The sequence below is a fragment of the Haliotis cracherodii genome, unplaced genomic scaffold, assembly GCF_022045235.1.
Source record: "Haliotis cracherodii isolate W230 unplaced genomic scaffold, xgHalCrac1.p SCAF_18, whole genome shotgun sequence".
Taxonomy (NCBI): domain Eukaryota; kingdom Metazoa; phylum Mollusca; class Gastropoda; order Lepetellida; family Haliotidae; genus Haliotis; species Haliotis cracherodii.
The window spans coordinates 3,082,706-3,105,165 of NW_027266273.1; the positions used below are offsets into that span (position 1 = coordinate 3,082,706).

General features: G+C 40.4%; 1 protein-coding gene across 2 annotated transcripts in view; it reads left to right on the forward strand.

The window, feature by feature from the left end:
* The window catches only part of LOC139465669 (sushi, von Willebrand factor type A, EGF and pentraxin domain-containing protein 1-like), a 38,220-nt gene that overhangs the window by 9,340 nt on the left and 6,420 nt on the right, over positions 1–22,460 (forward strand). For both annotated transcript variants that reach the window (XM_071247421.1, XM_071247420.1), the window contains exons 8-25: positions 944–1,204; positions 1,646–1,870; positions 2,745–2,951; positions 4,323–4,880; positions 5,877–6,032; positions 7,362–7,523; positions 8,011–8,209; positions 8,438–8,616; positions 9,016–9,183; positions 11,425–11,664; positions 12,167–12,331; positions 15,292–15,471; positions 16,273–16,548; positions 16,871–17,029; positions 17,409–17,594; positions 18,640–18,795; positions 19,785–20,021; positions 20,406–20,568. In XM_071247421.1, coding sequence (XP_071103522.1) covers positions 944–1,204; positions 1,646–1,870; positions 2,745–2,951; positions 4,323–4,880; positions 5,877–6,032; positions 7,362–7,523; positions 8,011–8,209; positions 8,438–8,616; positions 9,016–9,183; positions 11,425–11,664; positions 12,167–12,331; positions 15,292–15,471; positions 16,273–16,548; positions 16,871–17,029; positions 17,409–17,594; positions 18,640–18,795; positions 19,785–20,021; positions 20,406–20,568 — 3,877 coding nt within the window. The remainder of the gene's footprint in view (positions 1–943; positions 1,205–1,645; positions 1,871–2,744; positions 2,952–4,322; positions 4,881–5,876; positions 6,033–7,361; positions 7,524–8,010; positions 8,210–8,437; positions 8,617–9,015; positions 9,184–11,424; positions 11,665–12,166; positions 12,332–15,291; positions 15,472–16,272; positions 16,549–16,870; positions 17,030–17,408; positions 17,595–18,639; positions 18,796–19,784; positions 20,022–20,405; positions 20,569–22,460) is intronic.

The window sequence follows — 22,460 nt, forward strand, 5'->3', positions numbered from 1 at the left end:
GTCCTCCTGACCGTCCTTCCGCTTCTCAATGGGGACACATTTTCTCAAAAACTATTCAAGCTAGAGAAATGAAATTATACATACTGATGTTACTGGTCCCGACCTCAAATGAGTTCGAAAATTGGTGTCGCACATTTATATTGTACAGAGTTATGGCCCTTGCTCCATGCTTTTCAATTTAGTGCATGCTGAGTGAAATGGGGGTAAATCTTCTCAGCAATTACTGAAATTCAATGAATGAAAGTTTGCATGTTTATATAAAGAGATACCTTTCAAGCCTGAGTTTGAAAATTGGTTCCGTAAATTATATTTTTACAGAATCATGGCCCCTTTTTTTAGAAACTACTGACGTTACATGAATGAAAATTGCAAGCTTACCTTAGAGATACTTGTTTCAGTTGATCCTGTCTGATGTGTCACAAATGATCAAAATGGCAAAATATACATGTACGTTTCCAACTCTGAAGAAATGTACATATGATTTTATTAAATACTCTATTTCCCATTAACACAGCTCCTTGAGTCTAGCACTTGTTCATACTTAAAAGTTTAGCAGGGACCTTTTGTGTGTATTCGTTTTTCATTTAATCAAATTTTCTCAAAACATCCTACTACCTATCTCTTGTAAATGCTTTATAAGACTTATATTTATAGTAAGTATTAACTTGCCCCATGGCGGGGGATAGTGATAAGGCTGTTTTCTTGTGAACATTTTATTGAGGGAAGATGTGCGACCTATATGTAAATAAATATAGTATTGTCATCAACAAGTGCACCTGCTATACAATGGCCATGCACTCGAATGACGCTAACTATTGCAAAACTACGCTGCATTCATTTCCTGATAAGAAGCTTTATTCATTTCCTGATAATAGAAGAAAAGGATAATAACATTAATACAATTATCATGATGACAGTAACATATACTTCCTTCACTTTAAAGATATTGAGGATCCTGTCTTCACAAATTGCCCATCGCAGACCATTCATCAACAAGCAGCGCACGGCCAAGACGTGACGGCTGTGACCTGGCCGCAGATTATTGCCACTGACAACTCTGGTAACGTTCCCTCCATCCTGCCGTTGGGTGGGTACAATCGGACTTCTGGTTTGTTTCCTCCTGGGGTTCATGTTGTAGCATTTGATGCTGAGGATGACACAGGAAATAAAGCAACACGGTGTACCTTTGCAGTGAACGTCGATGGTAAGAAGACTGTTTTCTATTTTACATATTTTCAGGTTTTAATTTCATCTTCCGGCATCAAGGTGAGATCATAGTTACACAAACAGATTCATATTTCATAACATGTATACAGGTAGATACTTATTTCTAACAACGAAGTCGTATTAATGAGTTTTACTTTAAATCTCGTGGATAAATTAAGAGTTTTGTCGTATATAGAAAGGTAATTGGGTTTCCATGACAGGTCAACTTACCTAGCACAGGGTAGACACCAAATTTGGACAATTTGTCGATGATACTTCATAAGCTGTCTTTAAAAAAAATGCTGGAAAGTTTTTTATGCCCCCATGCTTATGTAGATATTATAAGCCGAGTGCATCCATGTCGGGGTTTTATATATAATGACAGTATACACAAGTTACGTTTCTGAATAGGTAGACAAATAACAATCAATAATTACAGCCCCGGAGTGTAAACCCCCTGAGTTGGAAGGAGAGTACCTGATCATGCCCGCCTGCAATCCTCCCTTCTACCTGGGTTCCGTCTGTACGGTTAACTGCCGCTATGATTTACCGGTAGAAGGCAATAACTACATCACCTGCAGTGAGACTCCGGGCAGCAACCGTGTCCAGTATTGGGACTGGGGGCAGCATGACACGCCTCCTAAGAGCAAACCATTCTGCAAAGGTACGTTTTGTGTGTGTGTGTGTGTACGCGTGCGTGCGTGCGTGCGTACGTGCGTGCGTGTGTGTGTGTGAGTGCGTGTGCGTGCGTGCGTGCGTGCGTGCGTGCGTGCGTGCGTGCGTGCGTGTGTGTATGTGTGAGTGTGTGTGGTTACACTCAGAATATTCCAGTTATATGACGGCGGTCTGTTATTAATCGAGTTTGGAGATGAGGTGAGCTGAATGGGGTTTAACGTAGCGTGTGTGTGTGGCTGCTTGTACTAATCTGGACTAATATTACCTCCACATTATTATTTTATTTTCACACCTATCTGTGAACTCATACATGTTCATACCTGAGACCTATGTCCACATATTTACCTGTCTACCAATTCATAGTATTTCTAGCTCATGATCAAATAGAGTGTTTTACCTCAGTACTTATATTGACTCTCCAACTTATGATCAACTAGGATGTTTTGGGTCAACTAGAGTGTTTCACCTGAGGACATATGTGGACCCGACATGGGTACAATGTGTGAAGCCAGTTTCTGGTGTCCCCCGCCGTGATATTGCTGGAATGTTGCTAAAAGCGGCGTAGAACCATACTCACTCACACACATATGTTGACTCTTCTAGCTTGTGATCCACTAGCGTGTTTTGGGTCAACTAGAGTGTTTCACCTGAGGATATATGTGGACTCTTCTAGCTTTTGGTCAACTAGAGTGTTTCATCAATTTATGTTGACTCTTCTTGCATATCCATGTATTTAGACACTCCCAACTGCAACGTCTGGACGACGGGGACTAAGGGTGATCGGATTAGCGTAGTTTCACTGTAACCTTGACTTGTGAGACACATTGGTGAATCTCATTCTGAAGTTTGTCTCTCAATTTCAGTTGAACAGTGCCCAGACCTACGACAACCAGATCATGGTGCACTCTCATGTTCTGAATTTGCCAGCCAGCGGATCTGCTACCTACACTGTAACACTGACTACGATGTACCAGATGACAAGTATAATTATGAGTTTCGATGCACCAGCGATGAAGCAGGAACAGCAGCATGGAATGGCGGACATTATCTTCTGGTTTCTGAATGCACAAGTGAGTATGCACTCGCTGACTCGTAGTAGGTACATCACTCAACAGTTCGAAACGAAACGTTTGACTCCAATGCGATATGAGTGAGTGAGATGGCCTTTACGTCGCGTTTAATCACTTTCTCTTTCAAACATCCTGTTTCGATTCATGGCCGTTACGTCCGTTAGAACGTACGTTTACAATTAGAACGTACGTTTTCATAAACTGTTAATATAGAGCAAACAGAGCCTAAAGGATACATGTAGTCCATGCATCTTGATGTAGACTCATCCCGTAATGATTGAAGTTGGTTTTAACGCCGCTTCGATCAGTAGCCCAGTGAAGTCATGGCATGTCAGCGTGTTGTCAGTGTAAATGTACTGCCGGTTTTAGACGATACAACTTTGGTGGAACTCGCGAGCACAGGTATGTTGCTGACAAATCTAGGCACACGATTAGCACGAACCGGAATTCGAGCCCACAAAAAATTTCGGCACCTTATAGACGACCGGGCCATCCATGCTCCTGGGGTTCACAAGTAGTTCCAGATGAGTGCAACCGATGGGATATGATTCGGTCGTCTTGAGTGATACTTGGGAATCGGAACTGGTTTCATTCAATGATTTTCACGAAGTATATTGAACATATAACATTTCCTTTTCATCACAATCTCATTGAAATCAGATCTAAGTTCTCGCTGAGGCTAAGAGATCTGATGACATCCCATTACGGGTCACGTCAGACCGACCTTTCGCGAACTCTGACCGACCAATGGAATTACTGACAAGAAGTCGACATTAGCCAATTAGAAAGCAGATTTCTCGAGCTTTACGGCACTCGTTTTTACCCTGGAGACTTCCATTTCAGACTACGTTTGAAATATATGTTGACACTGTTCTCGATTAAAATTTTGAAAACTGAACAAACGAACAGCTTTCTCGTGCTTTACGGCACTAATTGCAAATTGGCGACTACGCTTCCAGACATATTTTGACAAATTGTCGCTAAAAAATTTGGAACCTAAACAAAAGAATATTCTCGAATGGCTAATATATGGTCTAGATTGTATAGATTCAGTTGTTAAGCCCGTAACTATCGTTCGGAATACCCCGTTTTAAACTTTTCGAGGCTGCATGATTAGAAATCACATTCCGACTGTCACTTTCATGATCTGGTAACCGGATGAAAGGTCGTTCTGACGTGACCCCTAATGGGTTGTCCGTCAGATCTTTGTTTAGCGGTAGCGAGAAATAAGATCTGATTTTAATGAGATGTGTTCAGAATATTTAGCTTTTGTTTGATATTTTATGACTATTTACTTTGTGTTGATCATAATAACATTTCAAAACACAAAAGTGCAAATATGGTCATTAGATTTAAATACTGTTTTCACAGAGTTGCTGCCATTTCGCAGGCATCTGAGACGACTTCCGGTCTATCTGTGGTATAATGGTACGTGTGAAGGATCCGGGGATAACATAAAGACAAGTTTTGTACTGAGGGCGAAATCCACCATGAACCCTATCTGTCTTGGGTATGGCGCAACTCATTGCCTTCCAAATAATGTGAAAGTTTACTGTGGTAGCACACGCAGACGTCGTGATACAGCTGAAATATTGCTGAGTGATACCTTTAACAAAAAAAACACAACCAGACAAAGAAGACGCAAACGGTCAGAACAGGAATTACTGAAGCGTTTAGGACGATCTCCCACATTGAACTATATTGCCTTTGATATAGACGTGGAACTTTCTGACAACCCAGCTTTATCTGACACCGATCAAACAGCACAAGCAACTAACGTTCTTGACAGTCTGTTCCAAGCTTTAAATGGAGACAGTTCTTTTACTGTGAATGGGGAGGTGATCAACCCCCTGGAGATGGTGTCCTTGGGAGATCAACCGCTTTGTAGTGACGGGTATACCAAGCCTAGAATGTCTGAAGAAGGATGTGGTGAGTATTCTGTACTAAGATTTTGCTGATAACTGTTCCATGTGTAAGCAAGGTTCTTCTCGTGTATTTCACGTGTAGTACATGCAGCAAGCAGTGAGCCTCGTATACCTTGCACATCATTGTTTGCAATTAGGTAACGAAAGCTTAAAATGCTAGGAAAAACCCTGTAGTTAGTCATACTGGTATATCTCGCCATATATATTAGTTGTTCCTGTCACAGTGACAACCTATGCCCTTATACAGGACATAGAGACTACACAAGTGTCTATCAGATACCATTGATCTTACAACCAGTTGTTTCAAAACGTATCTAACGAGCGAAAGCGAGTTGGAAGCGCTTTGTAACAACGAGTTGTAAGATCAGTGGTATCTGACAGGCACGAGTGCAGTAATCTGTTTCTTACACCCCCTTAAATCGCACCTTTTTAGCATCGAATCGATGCATTTTGTATATTCTCATGATCGCAGTGGCGCATTAATACATAACACCATTGTCATAAGTGACGTCCAATGTACTGCTTACTACTCATAAATAATGTGACCCTACACAAAAAAGGTTTCCGCCATGTCCGAGGATTATCAAGGCGATGATGATAATGCAAACTAGACAAAAACAAAGAACACGCTGGATGCCGAGTTTAAAGTTTACACCTCAAAGAAATTACCAAATATGTACACCAATGTTTACTTCCGTATGACATCACTACCGGTGACCGACTTTTACAAAATGGCGTGTTCACTGATTGTTCGCTCGTCACGCTGAAGACCCGGGTTCGATTCCCGACATGGGTACAATGTGTGAAGCCCATTTCTGGTGTCCCCCGCCGTGATATTGCTGGAATATTGCTAAAAGCGGCGTAAAACCATCCTCACCCACTCACTCTTACTATAACACCTTCTGTTACAATGTACTTAATTCGTTCCATCATCATAACACATTTTGTTCCAGTAAATGTACAAAGAACAGTTGCTCTCACCACGTCCACTCTGTTGTAGTGCCATGTCCTAAAGGCAGTTATTACAAGGAAGAGCTTTGTGAGTTATGTCCTGTTGGATACTACCAGGACACGACAGGTTCAACTGACTGCAAGAAATGTCCGATTGGCTTCTCAAGTCTCAAAGAGGGCAGTTCCAATGAAACTCAGTGTTTGGGTAAGTGGATTTCGTGGTGAACTAGATACAGTTACATCCACCGATCAACATCAACAGTCAGTATTCCCTGCACAGGAACATTCATCTTCTGAACGCCGACTGCATGTGCAGGAAGCAAGAACAAAACCATTCCACCATCCCTTCATATCAGTTAGGATCCATTTTCTCAACCAATATTTCACTGTGAATAACTTACACTGTGAAGATATGTATATACAAATATATCAGTACAATTTCCAATATTACCGCTTGCTGCAATACCAGGAAGCAGAATTGTACAAAGGGGCTAGTAGTTTCAAAATCTCACGTGATCAATACACATCGACATCGCTTTCTGCTCCTGACAAGACCGATCATCAGTTAGTGGAACTGCTGCCGTTCATATTTGCGAGGCAGGCCCTCGTCGTGAAGGCGGTTGCCGTTCATATCTGCCTCGCATATCTCATTCTTTTCTTTGTGGGAGAAGTCAGGGGACATCTTTTCCGGAGCATCTGTATCTTGTAGGGGATGATGTGATGAGCTCTGTCGCTGTCATTCTTGGACACGAAGGCGTTGTCTTGGAGCTGAGGAAACGACACGACGTGGAAGGTGATGATAGTGTCTCGGTAGCAGGAGGCAGTGATTCGTCCATGTGGAGATCTGTTTAGCCCGTAATAGTGAAGTCTCCCCACACCACCACCACTGATTCCCGGTCATAACGATCATGAGGCATCATCTAAAGTAGCTGATGACTTTCCTCATGACGTCGACACGACCATCATTCACCACGAATTGGTAAACATCACATGTGACCAGCATCAGTCGAGACGTAGATGTTGAGGTCTGGATGTCATGGTGTGTCATGGTAGTGTCACAATAGCCATCGTGCTCACAAAAAGGCTGCAAACAAGCTGTTACGAATTGTACGTGTACATACGTGGCTCCATTGCTTGCTGCAGTTAGAGTCGTGTAGCGCTCTACTGCCACTTGCGGAGGACTCGTGTGACGAGGAGTCGGTCTTGACAACAGGTGGAGCACCTCGGACATCCACTACGGGATCTGTCCTGGAATTCTATGGTACCCCTAGAGTGCTGATCACGGATTGTGACACAATCAGTTGTCCGTTGTGTTGTGTGTGATCATGCCATCGACACTCACACGTTAAATATCTATCTTTGAGAAAATTCTGCAAACGCTAAACTGCCAAAACCTCCAGGGAGACTATTTCCAAAACGGCATGCATACAAACGTTAATAATTTGCCGACATGTAATGCCTGTTATTATAACTATATCACTTTAAATACCGTCTTCTTTGTGTGAGCAATGTATAATGAGTATTGTTGTTACAGCGATGTGTGGACCAGGTCATGTTTCTCCAACTGGGCTGGTCCCATGTTCAAGTTGTTCAAGGGGAACATTCCAGCCAGATACCGGCAACAAATCATGTACAGCCTGTCCCCAAGGGTTCACTACTGACACGACAGCGTCAATCACCCAGATGGACTGCATTGGTGAGTGCGAATATTAAGTAAATGAGTGACCATGAGTGAGTGATCTCACTAGCACGCCTAATTCTGCTTAGACAGTTACTGGACCACCTGAGAACAAACACTGATATTCTCTGGCCAACATCATGTTATCTTGTGGAATCCGCAAAAGGATAGAACCCCACCCCCCACCTGTTTCTAGAACTGGTGCCTAGAAACATAATCACGGCGTTCCGGGTTTCGAACCCACCCACGATGATAGGTTTCTGGCACTCCTAAGGGACGCGACTATGCACAGCGAATTGCGGCGCCTTAGGCGACTGGCTTCCACCTGTCACCATCATAAGCCGACTTGTTTGGATATAAGGTGTGCAGACAGCGACCTTTGCTAATTGCTTGGCGTGGAACATGCTCATGTTTTCACTCACTCTTCTGCCTCGCCTATATTCGATTACTCACAAGCCATCACAGAAGGATAATTGATTTATGACACATTTTAATAACGTCGTAGCTCGTGACATTACAATGGAGGGACCTGTGACAGTCAACATGACGTCTGTCACACAATCTGACGTCTGCGAGTTCACCTTGGGAATGTGGGTCAAGGTCGAAACACAGGGTAACCAGGCTGAGTTTGAGGTCTTCCGCGATGAAACTGGAACATCTCTCCGACTTCAACTATCATCTGACATACAAGTCAACACAGAGAGGTAAACAATTGATATACAAGTATACGGTGTTGTTGGAACTATTGATGAAGCATAACTAAATCTGAAAATATTTGTAATATTGCCCCAAACAAGTTTAAAGTCTGACATACTAAATTTTGCACCGGTTAACAAATAAACAACTTTTGTCAAAACATAGCCCCTCATGACATACAAATAAGATGCAAGAGACACGTTTCGATGTTAATTCTAAGTAAATCATCATTGCAGTGACAACACGGTTCTTCAAGATGTTCTGACACAGGCCTGGACCCAAGTTACAATTGTTTGGACCACCGAAAAGGTCACTATCTTTACAAACGGACAGGGGAGATGGGAAGGACAGGTGGCATCCGCTTGTCCTATTCCAGCACAATCAAAGATGAGAATCACAGTAGGAACTGACGTCTGTGAGTTATTAAGATATCTGTACCAGAATTTTTTGTTGGCTTTTTTAACGGTTATGAGAACGTTGAGTTGGGTTTGACACAACTCTTGAACTAACAGCAATGTCACGATGCCAGCCAAAGCTTACTGTGGAAAGACAACACCATAAATGAGTCTTAGACGTTACCACTTTGGTGAAATCCCCGAACACAGGTATGCTTCTGACAATCCAAGATGATGTCGAATATGGGATTCGAACCTACGATTATTTGATCCGGGCACGCCTATAGGATGCACATCTCTTACTAACCAGAAACAGAAAATTCCACATGACCCAAGAGCGTGACGAATGATGAGCAACTCAACCACTTACAGCAACAGTGGACGTATTGATGCTGTATGTAATGCTTGTGTCCATTTAGATATACATCTCCGTGGATTGGTCGTTGTTCCCTCCGTTGACGTTATGCACGCATCCAGACTGGCGTCCTCTTGCTCGGCGTTGTTGTCTGGATCTGTTTTCGCAGTGGACCATCTGGACATGGTTCAAATTCCCAAGGTCTTCGAAGCTACCCCTTCAACATGTAATGGTGAGCTCGAGTTTCGTATAAAGAATTCTATCTTAATAGCCATCAATAATTTAATTTAATTTAATCATTTTTGAAAGAAAGGATATGACCGTGCGAGTGAATTAATTATATCTATAAAAGAATTCTATAGCCTTGTGCCTTACTATTTACTATACTCCGTACAACCTAGATTCTGCAATAAAAAGTATATTTGTTTATCCAAATTCGTAAATCACAGACAACGTGGAAAAGAGACAAAGTCGAGTTATTGTGACTCTGAAAAATATTTCACTTAAATCGGGTCGTGTCAGCTTAAAGTGGGAGAAAATTCAGATAGCCTGGGCGGACGGTAAGGGTGTGACAGAACACGCTCAGAATCATCGTCTAAGGCGCCGCGAATCGCTGTGCAGAGTTGCGTTCCTTGGGAACGCCAGAAACCTATGATTTAGGGTTCGAATCCCGGTTCGCCCCGATTATGTTTCTAGGTTGTCAGCACCATACCCGTGCTCGTGGGTTTCACCGAAGAGGTAAATGTCTCTTCGGGCTTTCCTCCCACATTAAGCTGACACGCCGTGATATAACTGGAATACTGTTAAAAGCGGCGTTAAACCCAACTCACTCACTCACTCACTTATATACTGGACATATTAATAAGACATGGTATACATCGTCTTGGTAATATTTGTAGTAAGGAAACATCGATGTTAATAATCATTATATTTGGAATGTCTGTATAACTTTATATTGAGGGTATGTATATAACACACACGAACTTCGTTAAACACCTGCGTAAACATATAGATCGAATAATAGTTAAATATATTTATGGTATCATTTCCATCTTAAACATTGAATAAATATGTAGCGATTTTGATCATCTGATATCAGCTGACACGCCTTGACAATACAAATCTTTACATCGTTGTTTAAACATTTTTGAGAACATAATTTTATTTCCAACATCCTGGAATATCCACGCTTATGCAAATCCATGCGAAAAATGAATGTCTCTAACAGCTGAGGCCCAGTTTATATGCCTAAAGTCATCACGGCGCTAAAGCATGCAATAGCATCGTCTATAGTATCGTACATATGGTTGTCTGAGCAAACGTATTCAGTATGAGATAACTCTGCATTGATAGTTTACATATATCGGGTGCCTTCTGCATTCTACTACAATGCCTTATTTGGTGACCGGTAGCCGACGCCAAGAACAAATTTACAAAATGTTGTATGTTTTTTCTCAATACTGTGGCGATATAAGTTTACCCAACGTTCCGAGCCGTACATCAGTATTGGCTGTATTTTACCATCAAATATCCTTAACAGCGATTCAACAGATATATTTCAAAATTAACTAATAAACTGCTAAGCTGAATACATTGCTTTATCTGCTTGTCTTGAATGTACTTCACATGCTTTTGTAAATAAATTTCGACATGAAATTGTTAATACAAGATATTTGTAGAATGATACTACTTCTAGTCTTTCTGGACCGAAGAACCATTTCTCATGTTTAGATATCTTCAGCCTTTCTTGAGAACAACAACGTTAGTTTTGTTAGTATTTACAGATACTCCCAACTTAGCACTATATTTATATAGAACAACTATCTTTTTCTGTAAATTTAGAACACTATCTGAAAATATTGCAACATCATCCGCAAATAGTAAAATCGATAATACCTGTACAACTTCGTTTTCAAATATACCTCTACAAACAGTTTTGATGTACAAGATAAAGAGGAGTGGTGATAGTATACATCCCTGTCTTACACTTTCACTTGTATTGAATGAATCAGTCATAGTATTTTTGCATATTTCAGCTTACGTTTCCATATATACTTCTTAGTAGTCTACTTATCTTACCATGTATACCTTTACCGAGCAGCGTATAAAAAGTGTATTTCGATCCGCGGTGTCAAATACTTTTTTGAAGTCAACAAAAATACAGTAAAATGTTCCACGCTTCTTTCTAATATATTTATCTCAGTGAATATAGAGTAAATATATGATCAATCGTTGAGTAATCTTCTCTAAACCCTGAATAGCATTCTGACAGTATCTACTGGGTGTAGACCAATAAGTTTATTCGAAATTCAATAATTGATATGTCTTGTAACATTTCTAAAGCAGAGTCTAACTTTGTGTTTAATTTACTATCAAGTATAATGAAAAATGATCAGTGCAACTATTCATTAACTTCACAAACTCACCCCAAAGTGTACAGTATGAAAATACGTTTTCTTCTCATCCAATTTAGATACAGAAGTGTGCGCTGACTGTGGAGAAAACGGACGGTGCTACCTGTCTTCACCTGGATCGGCTTACTGTGTGTGCAACGGGGGGTACACAGGCCCTCAGTGTCTGACCCCTCCAGACCAGTGTGTCGACAATCAGTGTGCCCAGGGATCTACCTGCTCCCCAGGGTCAGGAGAGGACGCCGTGTACACATGCAACTGCCCTTCTGGGGCCACAGGGAGACTATGTGAAGCTCATTTACGTAAGAAACATAAAATTGCTTTCACATAGACGATAAAAGGTAAATGTAGTTTCGAAGACACGTCGGCATAAGAATATTGTCTTGTGATTGAACACACACACACACACACACACACACACACACACACACACACACACACACACACACACACACACACACACACACACACACACACACACACACACACACACACACATGCTAAAAACACCACACACATACACCACACACAAAAACACGTACACCACACATACACCATACGTACACCACACATACACCACACGTGCACCACACATACACCACACGTGCACCACACACACACACACACACACACACACACACACACACACACACACATGCACGTCGCTACATAAGTGCAATGATCCTGAACTCGTCAATTAATAATAGAAATCATGATTACGATACTTTGAAGGGACAGCATTCTATAGTGTAACATAGTCAATGTTTGAAAAATGTCTTTTGACATTTATTTATTACGCTAAAGCTGACGGGGAGTGGAGCATGTGGGAGGAATGGGGGCCATGTTCCGTGACATGTGGGCATGGTCAGCGGACTAGGAGCCGATACTGTGACAGTCTCCAAGACGGCACCAAACCATGTGTGGGTAATGCAACCCTTGAGTCCGTGTGCCAAATACGGCCATGCCCAGGTGAGTAACAAATAAACATTTATAGCAATTTCGAAACACATTTGATTGGTTCGATTAACATATACAAAAAAAAGTTAAGCACACCCTAATATATCACATGATTGTTTGATTCCAATATTTGTAACAGTCATGAAAGATATAATTACGGGAAGAATTATGTTTTCTCGAGATGATGTAATCTGTCATGCGTGACGAAAGCTCACGTGCCATGCATAGTATACAGCATGTTACCCTCGAGTATTTCTAAAAGCAGTATATCCAAACGTTAAAATTGCTTTCCTAAGCTCGGTTTTGAACAGTTATTCCATGACATTGTGTGACCATGGCAGGAAGGCGATCATCAAACGCCACAAGGTGGCAAACATGCTCAGACCGGTGATGTTCAGGACCTTCCCAGATCCGGAAGACCTCCTGTGACGAAACAGCGCGAAGACAGGCACCATCTTCGTCTCATACCCCGAGAACCCTTCTTAACAAGTACTCGTCTGAAACAGCTGTGGTTCCCTAATCGTCGTTTTAGCACCAGAATCGCCCGGAGCAGCAGGACTGAGGGCTAGACGAGTCATAAAGCGTCCCTTGTTGAGAGATCACCACACAACTGCTCGTTTAGCGTGGTGTATTGCGCGACAGAACTTGAATCTGAGAACTTGGAGACGGATCCATTGGTCCTTCGAAAGGCGCTTTCTGCTCCACGTCACTGATGGAAGAACGAGAGTTTGGAGGCACCGGAACATGGCCTACAATCCCAGACCGACTGTTGCATACGGTGGGGGTTCGATAATGGTTTGGGGGTGTATCTCTCATGATTGCAGGTTGGATTTGGTCACCATAAGGGGAAACTCAACAGGGGCTCAGTACATCCGGGACGTTTTGAGGCCAGTCGTCGTTCCTCATTTTGACAACACTCCTCTTATTACTCGATCTCAGTACATGGATAACAATGCCAGGCCTCATCGTTCGCATGCAGTCGTGGATTACATGAGGGCCAATGCAATAACGACCTGGCCAGCAATGAGCCCAAATTTGAACCCCCTTGAACATGTTTGGGATATCCTGGGGCGGCACAAACAGGCACGAGATCCTTCTGTACAAGATTTACGCCAATTGGAAGCAGCATTGCATCAGGAGTGGTTGTTGTTGACCCATCAACAGATCCAACGTCTGACTGGAGGCATGAGACGTAGGGTGGAATGCCGGGCGGTTATACCCGCTACTGACCTGTTTCACGTGTCATGTCAAGTAGAGAACATTTTCACATGAAACATCAAACGTAACGCATTTACTTAATCCTGCAGATCCATACTTTTATTAGGTATTTTCTAAGGTCAAAAACAGTACCTGTGTTGCCATGATGTTTTTGTTAGTAAATTTCAATCACAACTCAATAATATCTTCTTTATTTGTTGTCAAATGTTTGTTGTACCGATGGCATCAGTATCGCCCCACTACTGTGTCATCTCATAACATGATTTTTGCCATTTGTCATGGTTCAGAAATAGAGGTGTGCTTAACTTTTTTCTTTGTGTATATAAGGTAACCTATTGTTTTATAAGGCCATTGGATTTCAGATTAAGGCAATGATTATCTCTGCCCGATACTTGTAGAAAGAACGTGCCACGTTTCCGGAAATCCACTCACATGGAATCGCATTTTGGATTTTTTAAGAATTAAAACCGTTAAAGACATGAATTTGGGAATTTAGGAATGACTTGAATAATCACATTTTAAATCAATACATATTTTGGGTATTTGCCTGATATAAAAAGAAAAGAAATAGCACCACGACGCTGTAGCTCACCTTTTTATGTAGTCAACAATTGTCGACAAAGATACTTAAAAACGTCGCTGTCAGCATGGATATTCAAATATGTTCTGCATGAGCTGAGTATTTGCACAGCACATGATATCATCATAAGAAAAACATAATTGCCAAACTTCAGCTACCCCAGTCTGGCCATATCAGGTGAGAATTTTAATTACACAGCCAAAATAAAGATTTTGAGAAAATTAAAAAGCATGATCCAAACAAGGTCAAAGTTTAAAACATTGCAAAAAACAACAACGGAATATATAAATTGAATCCCACAACTAATAAACCATTGCGTTATTAATACAGTTTAACATTTCATTACAATTTTAGCGTAATGCTATAAATATGTTTTCAATATGGTGGCTAAAGCGGCCATATTGCAAATCAGATTCATACCTGAAAAAAAGCGCAGGTGTTATCATTGATATGGAACAAATGCAAGGATATGCAGTTTCAGCTTCATTGGTCCAGTGTTTGCAAACGGAGCGTATGTTTACAATGCAAAGAAATGTTTCTGGGGGAATTTAGGCGTACGGTCAAAGTAGAAGATAAGATAAAGGTCAAAATTTAAAATAAAGTGAGCCCCAAAACTACATGTGACTGCTCATATACCAAATTTCAGTACAATTTGAAGAAAGATTACAATAAGGGCAATAAAAAGGTCATATTTAAAAATAAAACCACAACAAAATTCATATGTACCAAATTAATTGCATTGCAATTAAAAGAAATGGATAAGTAATGCCGATGCCATTGGGTCTCTTGGACACATTCAGGTGTTTCATTAGCGGAAGCAAACGTGTGCAGTTTCTGCTCCACTGATCCAGTTGTTTCTGAGGAGAAGATGCTTACGACGGACGCCGCACAAACAGGCAACGATATGAGCTCACTTTCAGTCAAAAGTACTAAAATGAATCATAATATTTTATAGTAATATACAAATATGTACATTTGTATAACACATGTACATCACTTGAATAAACTATTTTATTACACAATAACTGTCTCTCCTAAAAAATATATCTGCTGATTTGGTGGAATATAGCCAGGTAGACCTACCTGTCTGAGAAATGGAGTTTATTTTTTGTAATTAAACGCAGACATTCCGCAGGTGCAGGACTTACACAACGCATGATTACCATATTTCCAGACTGCCGGGAGGAGGACTTGTTCGGTCAAATCAACTTAAACCATGTCTGCCAGTCAACTGAGGGAAACCTGAGCTGCACTACTGGTTGCCCTGTTGGTCTGGTGCCATCACAGGATGACATGGAGTACAAGTGCAAAGAAGGTGTCTGGACACCAGGACGGGTAGTCCACTCATGTACAGGTCAGGAAGACTAAATGGGTATTCCTGGGAACAACAGGTCCACATTATCCGGCTAAATTATGCGTCATCGTAAACCGATAGTGTGGATCGTTGCCCATGCCTTCAATTACAGCTATAACGAATGTTAATGATAGTGGTGTTGTCAGGTCAGCTAACAGTACTACGTCATATGTGTCTCATGTAGAGGGTACAAACTATCGATCTTTTATTATACCATTTGATTTTCTCCTACGATGTTTATCAATAGGCATTGGCGACGTTGACTTCTATACAACATGTGATCATCGTGTGATGCCTTTTGTCATGCGCTATTTTCAGTTGTCATCTGTTTTGGTTTTAACCGATTAAAATCTCAAAGATTTGTTTATGACTCATGTTTTTATCTTGAATACTCAACAGGCTATATGCTATCCTTTTTTATGATATCACGCAGTCGCTTCAAAACATAATATATATATTCTTTTCGCATTCTTTATTAAGTTTAAATTGTACTTTTGCATATGTATCAAAGTCGACATTGACAACTTTTTGTTTCTCGTCATTTAAAAAAAATATAAGTATCGAATCGGTTGTCGAAAAATTTTAATTCCATTTTATTTCGATTTCCAAAACATTGATATGTAAAAGTTCCCGATTCACGAACTTTATTGTTGTTACATAAAAAGTTCATAATTGAATTTTACTCTAGAATTGAGTTCAAAGACCGAATTTGCTTGCAAAGAAAACAAACTAAAACAATTTTAGTCTCGGACGATCATTGATGAGAAACAAAACCTTCAAATATGGTCTTTCTTTCATCAGAACCAGAGGCTCCGCTAACAGTTCAGGTGGAGTATAACGTGGTGTATGCAGATGGAGTTTCCTACTCTACCGTGAGTTCCTCCCTCGCTTGGGTAGCAGCTGGCTTCTCATGTGTGGGAGAGGGAATCTGCAAGTGGAAGAGTCACCTTCACGATTGTGATGAAAATATCAGAATCTGTTCAGACAACAATGGAAAAATACTCGGGGTATTGACATTGTACATTGACATACCCCCTGGTGTCCTTAGTGTCACGCAGCTGCAGACGGACAGTGATCGTAAGTCACGTATATTCATTTACGTCGCTGTGGTGCCTTTTAAATATCAATAAAAATTGTGAAATATACCACAGAAATTAACATATAAATCGTAGAATAACCAAACACTTTTTTATATGTTATATGCTATTTATTGAGATACTATAATTCATGTTGCCAAAAGGCAACTGAAAATTACCATATGAAATACATGTAAATGGTTTCTTAACTCATTGTAGTTATGTTGATAACTGAATTATATTTATAATATATAAAGATACCTTATCGGTTTTATTCGTTCGTAGGCCAAACATTTGATGAGCATGGTTGTTTATATTGACAGTGTTGCCGTACACAGCAGAGGTACTATCCCCCAATGGCGGGTATGTTCATTACACAAACGAGATTAACTCACCCGCACACCGTGACCTTGAGATGAAGGTCGACAATGACGTCCTTGTGTGTCCCTATATGTACTCACAGGAAGCGGACTGTGTGCCAGGTGTGTTCCATCTGTTTCCCACTTTTAGAACAAGATTGTTTTGTGATACAAAGAACATTTAACACGTGAGAGAAACTATAACAACCACAAATCACCAGAAATATTGTGGCAAAACCTTTACAATCATTGTTTGGAAGGTTTGTTAGCCGAGTTAAATCATTTGCTCACCACGGTGATCTAAAGGCAATTCTTGAACCCCCTCCCCACCCCCACCCCATTCCCAGGCTTAAAACTCAATACGTCAAAATCATGGGTATTAACCATTGGGTTTTTACTTACCCAATATTGTAACTCGTTCACCACTGCACTTATCCAGAAGGCAGAGTTTCCGACCTAACTGGGGTGTACTGTAGATACATATGTGTCGTTTGTCTTGCAGTGACAGACACCATGGCAAGCATCCTGGCAGCTTGGAACAAACTAGACAAGGCCAACTCAGAGGTCAGAGCCGCCGGCTACAGTAACTTCAGCATCGGTCTTCCTGGTAACGTGCCGGAACCTTTCCTTCTGGTGTTTCAGAATGTCACGTGCAACATCGGGAGCATCCCTGGTAGCTTCTTCTGCTGTGAGTACGACTGATCACGCCAAAGGATGAATTATTATAGCATTTGGACAACAAAGGTTCCATTTCAAAACATTCCAAAAGTCTTCAGACATGGAATCACATCATCCAAACTAAAACGTGATTTCTCCAAATAAGTGAGTGAGTGAGTGAGTGAGTTTAATTTTACGCCACTTTTAGCAATATTCCATCAATATCACGGCGGGGGACACAAGAAATGGGCATCACACATTATACCCATGTCGGGAATCGAACCCGGGTCTTCGGTGTGACAAGCGAACGCCTTAACCACAAGCCTACCTCTCCAAATAAAGAATCATAAAAAAATACTCAGACTGTAGTATACAATAACATCAATTACCATGTAGAAAACATGACATTTTTAAAATATAAAATTTGCCTTTCATATTACTTTGATGATTTATATTGATAAAAACTACTATATTGAAATATTGCATTGTTTGTCTTTTAACTTTAACGAACTGTTCTGGTTATACTAGAGGTGCATCAGCATAATGTTCTTCGTGCCTATGATAAGCATGTTAAGCATGTTATGAAGTTATAATGTCCAGGTTATAATTTATATCTATTTCACTTTGTCAGCTGGCCTTAGGACTTAGGCCTTATACGAAATAACATTGATTGATTAAAATATGTTATTAAATGTGGTCACATTCATATGGTTATCTGTGATAATTATTATCACAATTTTGTTCTTTTCATAAATAGTGGAGATTCCTTTGGCTAAAAGGGCCCTCGTCACAACTTATGGGTTTGGTATTATATGATTAATTCAGACATAAGTCCCAGATCTAGACTACACAGTCCAAAGATTTAAAACGCAATTCAAATCTATTCACATTTGGAAATATCCTTGAAGGAAGTCATATTTTTGGAATTAACTCCTCATATTGATACAAATAGAAGAAAAGGCATTATAAGTTTAACACCAATGTATGAATTTTATCAATGAAAACTCGAACATCTCGAACTGATGTCATTCTCACGTGAAGTTTATATGGATAGCTACATGACCATTTGTTCACAGTGAAGTGTCCAGCTGGTACCTATTTCACTGACGGTCGCTGCGAGTCGTGTCCCCTGGGTTTCTATCAGGACGTGAGAGGACAGTCTGAGTGTAAAGCTTGTCCTGGCTTCCGTACGAGCCTTGAGGTTGGGATTACAGAGCAAAGCATGTGCAGTGGTAAGCAATTCATTATGCAGCTATTAGTCTCATAGAATACTACTAGTATTTTGCCCAACATTCTTACTCTAGGAACCTGACTTTCAGACATTTTAATTGAAGTGTTATTACCTACCGCCACCTGACAATCAAACCGAATTATTGATCAATCAGGAAGTCAGAAGCTATACAAAATCGGCAAAATGTGTTCGACTTTCGAAATCTGTACATTGTAGTTGCGCACCACATATAGATCAAAACATTTCGAGCTATAAATTTTCTTAAAACAAAATGTAAAAGTTAAATGCTATTTGATATATCCAGATATAAAACGTATATGCTTGTTTGGGCGTAGTTATCTCTTCTCTGGTGAAAACTGATCACGAAGTTCATGTTACTCCAGCTGCAAAATGGATTTATATTCCGCAATATCGTTAAACCATTTAATGGTTGAGTGACTGAGCTTAGTTCGGAAGCGTTGTTCCAAATACTTACCCCCCACCTCCCTCCCCCCTCCCCCGCCCGCACACACACACACACACACACACACACACACACACACACACGCACGCACGCACGCACGCACGTGCACACACACACACACACACACACACACACACACACACACACACACACACACACACACACACATACACTCCATCACAAATACCAGTTCATTATGTTCATTCGACAAGTGAAACGAGTGGTATTTGGACCACACAATGTGACAGCGAGATGCAAGGACTATACTGTTAGTCTACCTGATGTTGTAAACGAGTAAACGTTATTAGATACTTTAGATCTATAGAATTATAACATATACCTCAGTTTTATGCAAATTAGCGAGTCTTGGACAGACAAACCAATGGTTGATTGCATGATGAATGTCAAACGCCGTCTTGTTATGATTCAAATTCAGCCAAGTCACAGAGCCTGATCACCCGACCTCCATTTATGTCGCCTCTTACTACATCCATACGCGTATGCCATGATGTTTATATATATTCTAGCCCCAGAGCAATCTGATCAGCAACTCCTTGTGACCAGTGGTCCGAATACGCTGACCATTTTCAACACGATCTCGCTGACCCCAGAGACATTGACCCTAGATATCACTACCGGCAGCGTCTCCAAACTCGTCTACAGCGCCACCGACGACTTCTTCTACTACAGCACATTTGCTCCAGCTACGATCAGGAAAATGAAGCGAGGTGGAAGTCAGTCGAAAATAATACTTTCCATTGGAGGTAGCTATACTTACACATAATACCAGGGCACTGTCATTATCTCAATTTCCATCTGAGGTTATGTTGTGCAGTCGACATTTACGGTTCCAGAATGACGTTCTTAATCCAAAGATGGGTTACAACAATCGTTACTGATAGTTAGTTATCAATTACTGGTTACATTGAATTATATAGTTCACTTTTGTTTATATGTCGATATATTCACGTTAGTGGGGATATTAACGTCATATTTTGACATTTGAAATAACACATACAAAAGAAAAAAATGAGAAGGATTATCCTGTCATATTTATACACCACATGGACATGGCATTTACATTTGAATATCTCGTATGGTTATTTCTAAGGATGATACTTTTTACAACATTGTCCATGATTGACCAGGTCAAGAGATCACAGGTTTGGCTGTGGACGACAGGTCTCGGATTGTCTTCTTTACTGTGAAAAGTGGTGCCCTCATTGGTGTGTCCGCTGTCCTCGGGGGTGTCATTTTAGTGCTATCTGGACTAGATGAACCACGTGACCTTGTACTTCACCAAGAGAAATTGTGAGTTTCACTATATACTGAAGCCAGGTTTACAGCTGGTTGTGGATTGCAGACTCAAATCAGGCTAATTATTTTAAAACCGTGTAACTGTAAATGTCTAATGAGTACTTGGGGAACCTCTGGTGACACAAATCCCTTTCAACGAAGCTCCAGATTAAAATGACTCATACTTGTTTTAATAACAAACAGAAATAGAAACTTGTCACATAGTATACACAATCGATGATCCGTCGATATCCTTGACTTTCAAACGTTCGAACTCCTTGCACGTCTCGGGGTAATACATTTAAGATGAAATTACAATGCTTACAAATCTTCAATCAGGTTTCATGCCAGAAGATTCTACCGCTAACCAGCTGACTTACTTATTTGATTTTATTGCTGGAGAATTGGATAAAGGCAAAGAAATCAGAACAGTCTTTTGCGACATTAGTAAGGCCTTTGATAAAGTCTGGCACAAAGGCATTATCAATAAACTCAAATCCTATGGTATTGAAGGGAAATTATTGAGATGGTTTGAAAGCTACCTAAATCATAGATGCCAATGGGTTGTTATCAATGGGTATAGTTCAGACTTACGACCAGTTACGGCCGGAGTTCCTCAAGGGTCAGTTTTAGGACCGCTACTGTTTCTAATTTTCATAAACGACATTTATAGACGACATTGATAGTAATATAAGATTGTTTGCCGATGACACATCCCTATATGTCGTGGTTAATGACCCGAATACAGCAGCACATTGTCTGAATAACGATAATATCCTCTTGGGCAGAAAACTGGCAGGTCGATTTCAACTCTAATAAAACAGTATCTCACCAATTTTCCCCGAAGATTCTTCCAAATGTAAAACCAGTTTTGAAAATGAGTAACACTACTGTTCAGGAAGTTCATTCTCATAAACATCTAGGACTTACTCTCCAAGAAGATTGTCCGTGGAACGATCACATTGATAGCCTAGTCAAGAAAGTCAGTCCAATGATTAACCGTCTCGGGAGTTTCAAGTATCGTTTAAATAGAAAAACACTGGAAACTATGTATAAATCTTTCATATTACCGATATGTGATTATTGTTGCCGCATATGGGACAACTGCACAAAAGAACAGGCGTTACTACTTGAAAAACTGAATCTAGATTCACTCAGAACTATTTGTTGGGCTGTTCGTGGCACACGTCACGGTAAACTTTATACAGAAACAAATCTTACGTCATTAGAAGAAAGAAGGCATTTTCAAAAAAGTTAAACATCTTTTATAAAATGGTCAACAATCTAGTACCGGACTATCTCTCGTCCTTAGTTCCAAATAGAGTGTCGGGTGCAAGTGATTATAATTTGAGAAACTGCTCACAGCTGCAAACCACAAAGTGTAAATCAAATAATTATGCCAAATCATTTATTCCAGAAACAGTTAATATTTGGAACTCACTACATATTGAATACACCAATGCCAGTAGCTTAGGAAGTTTTAAAAGTTTTATAAAAAGCAATGATAGGAATGGTATATACTTTGATACAAATTATGGATCAGTATTCTGTCAGGTTATACACTCCCGTCTCAGGCTTGGCTGCAGTGATCTTAACGCCGACAAATTTGCCAGATTTATATTCGACAGCCTTAGATGTTGTTGTGGCTATCATACAGAAGATGCACTTCATTTCTTTCGTACGTGTCCCTTAAACAGTACAGTAAGGCAAAACATGTATTATTTCGTAAAAGGCTACGATTTAAATTCTATTCTAAATCTTGGAATTTTGAAATCGGTGCACAGTTTTATTCTATCATCTTGCCGATTTAGAGATTTTGTCTGAGATGTTGGCTTTGCTATATGATACTGCGATGTTGTTGTGCTGAATGTAAATATTAATGTAACTGTAGTTATGGAAGATTATCC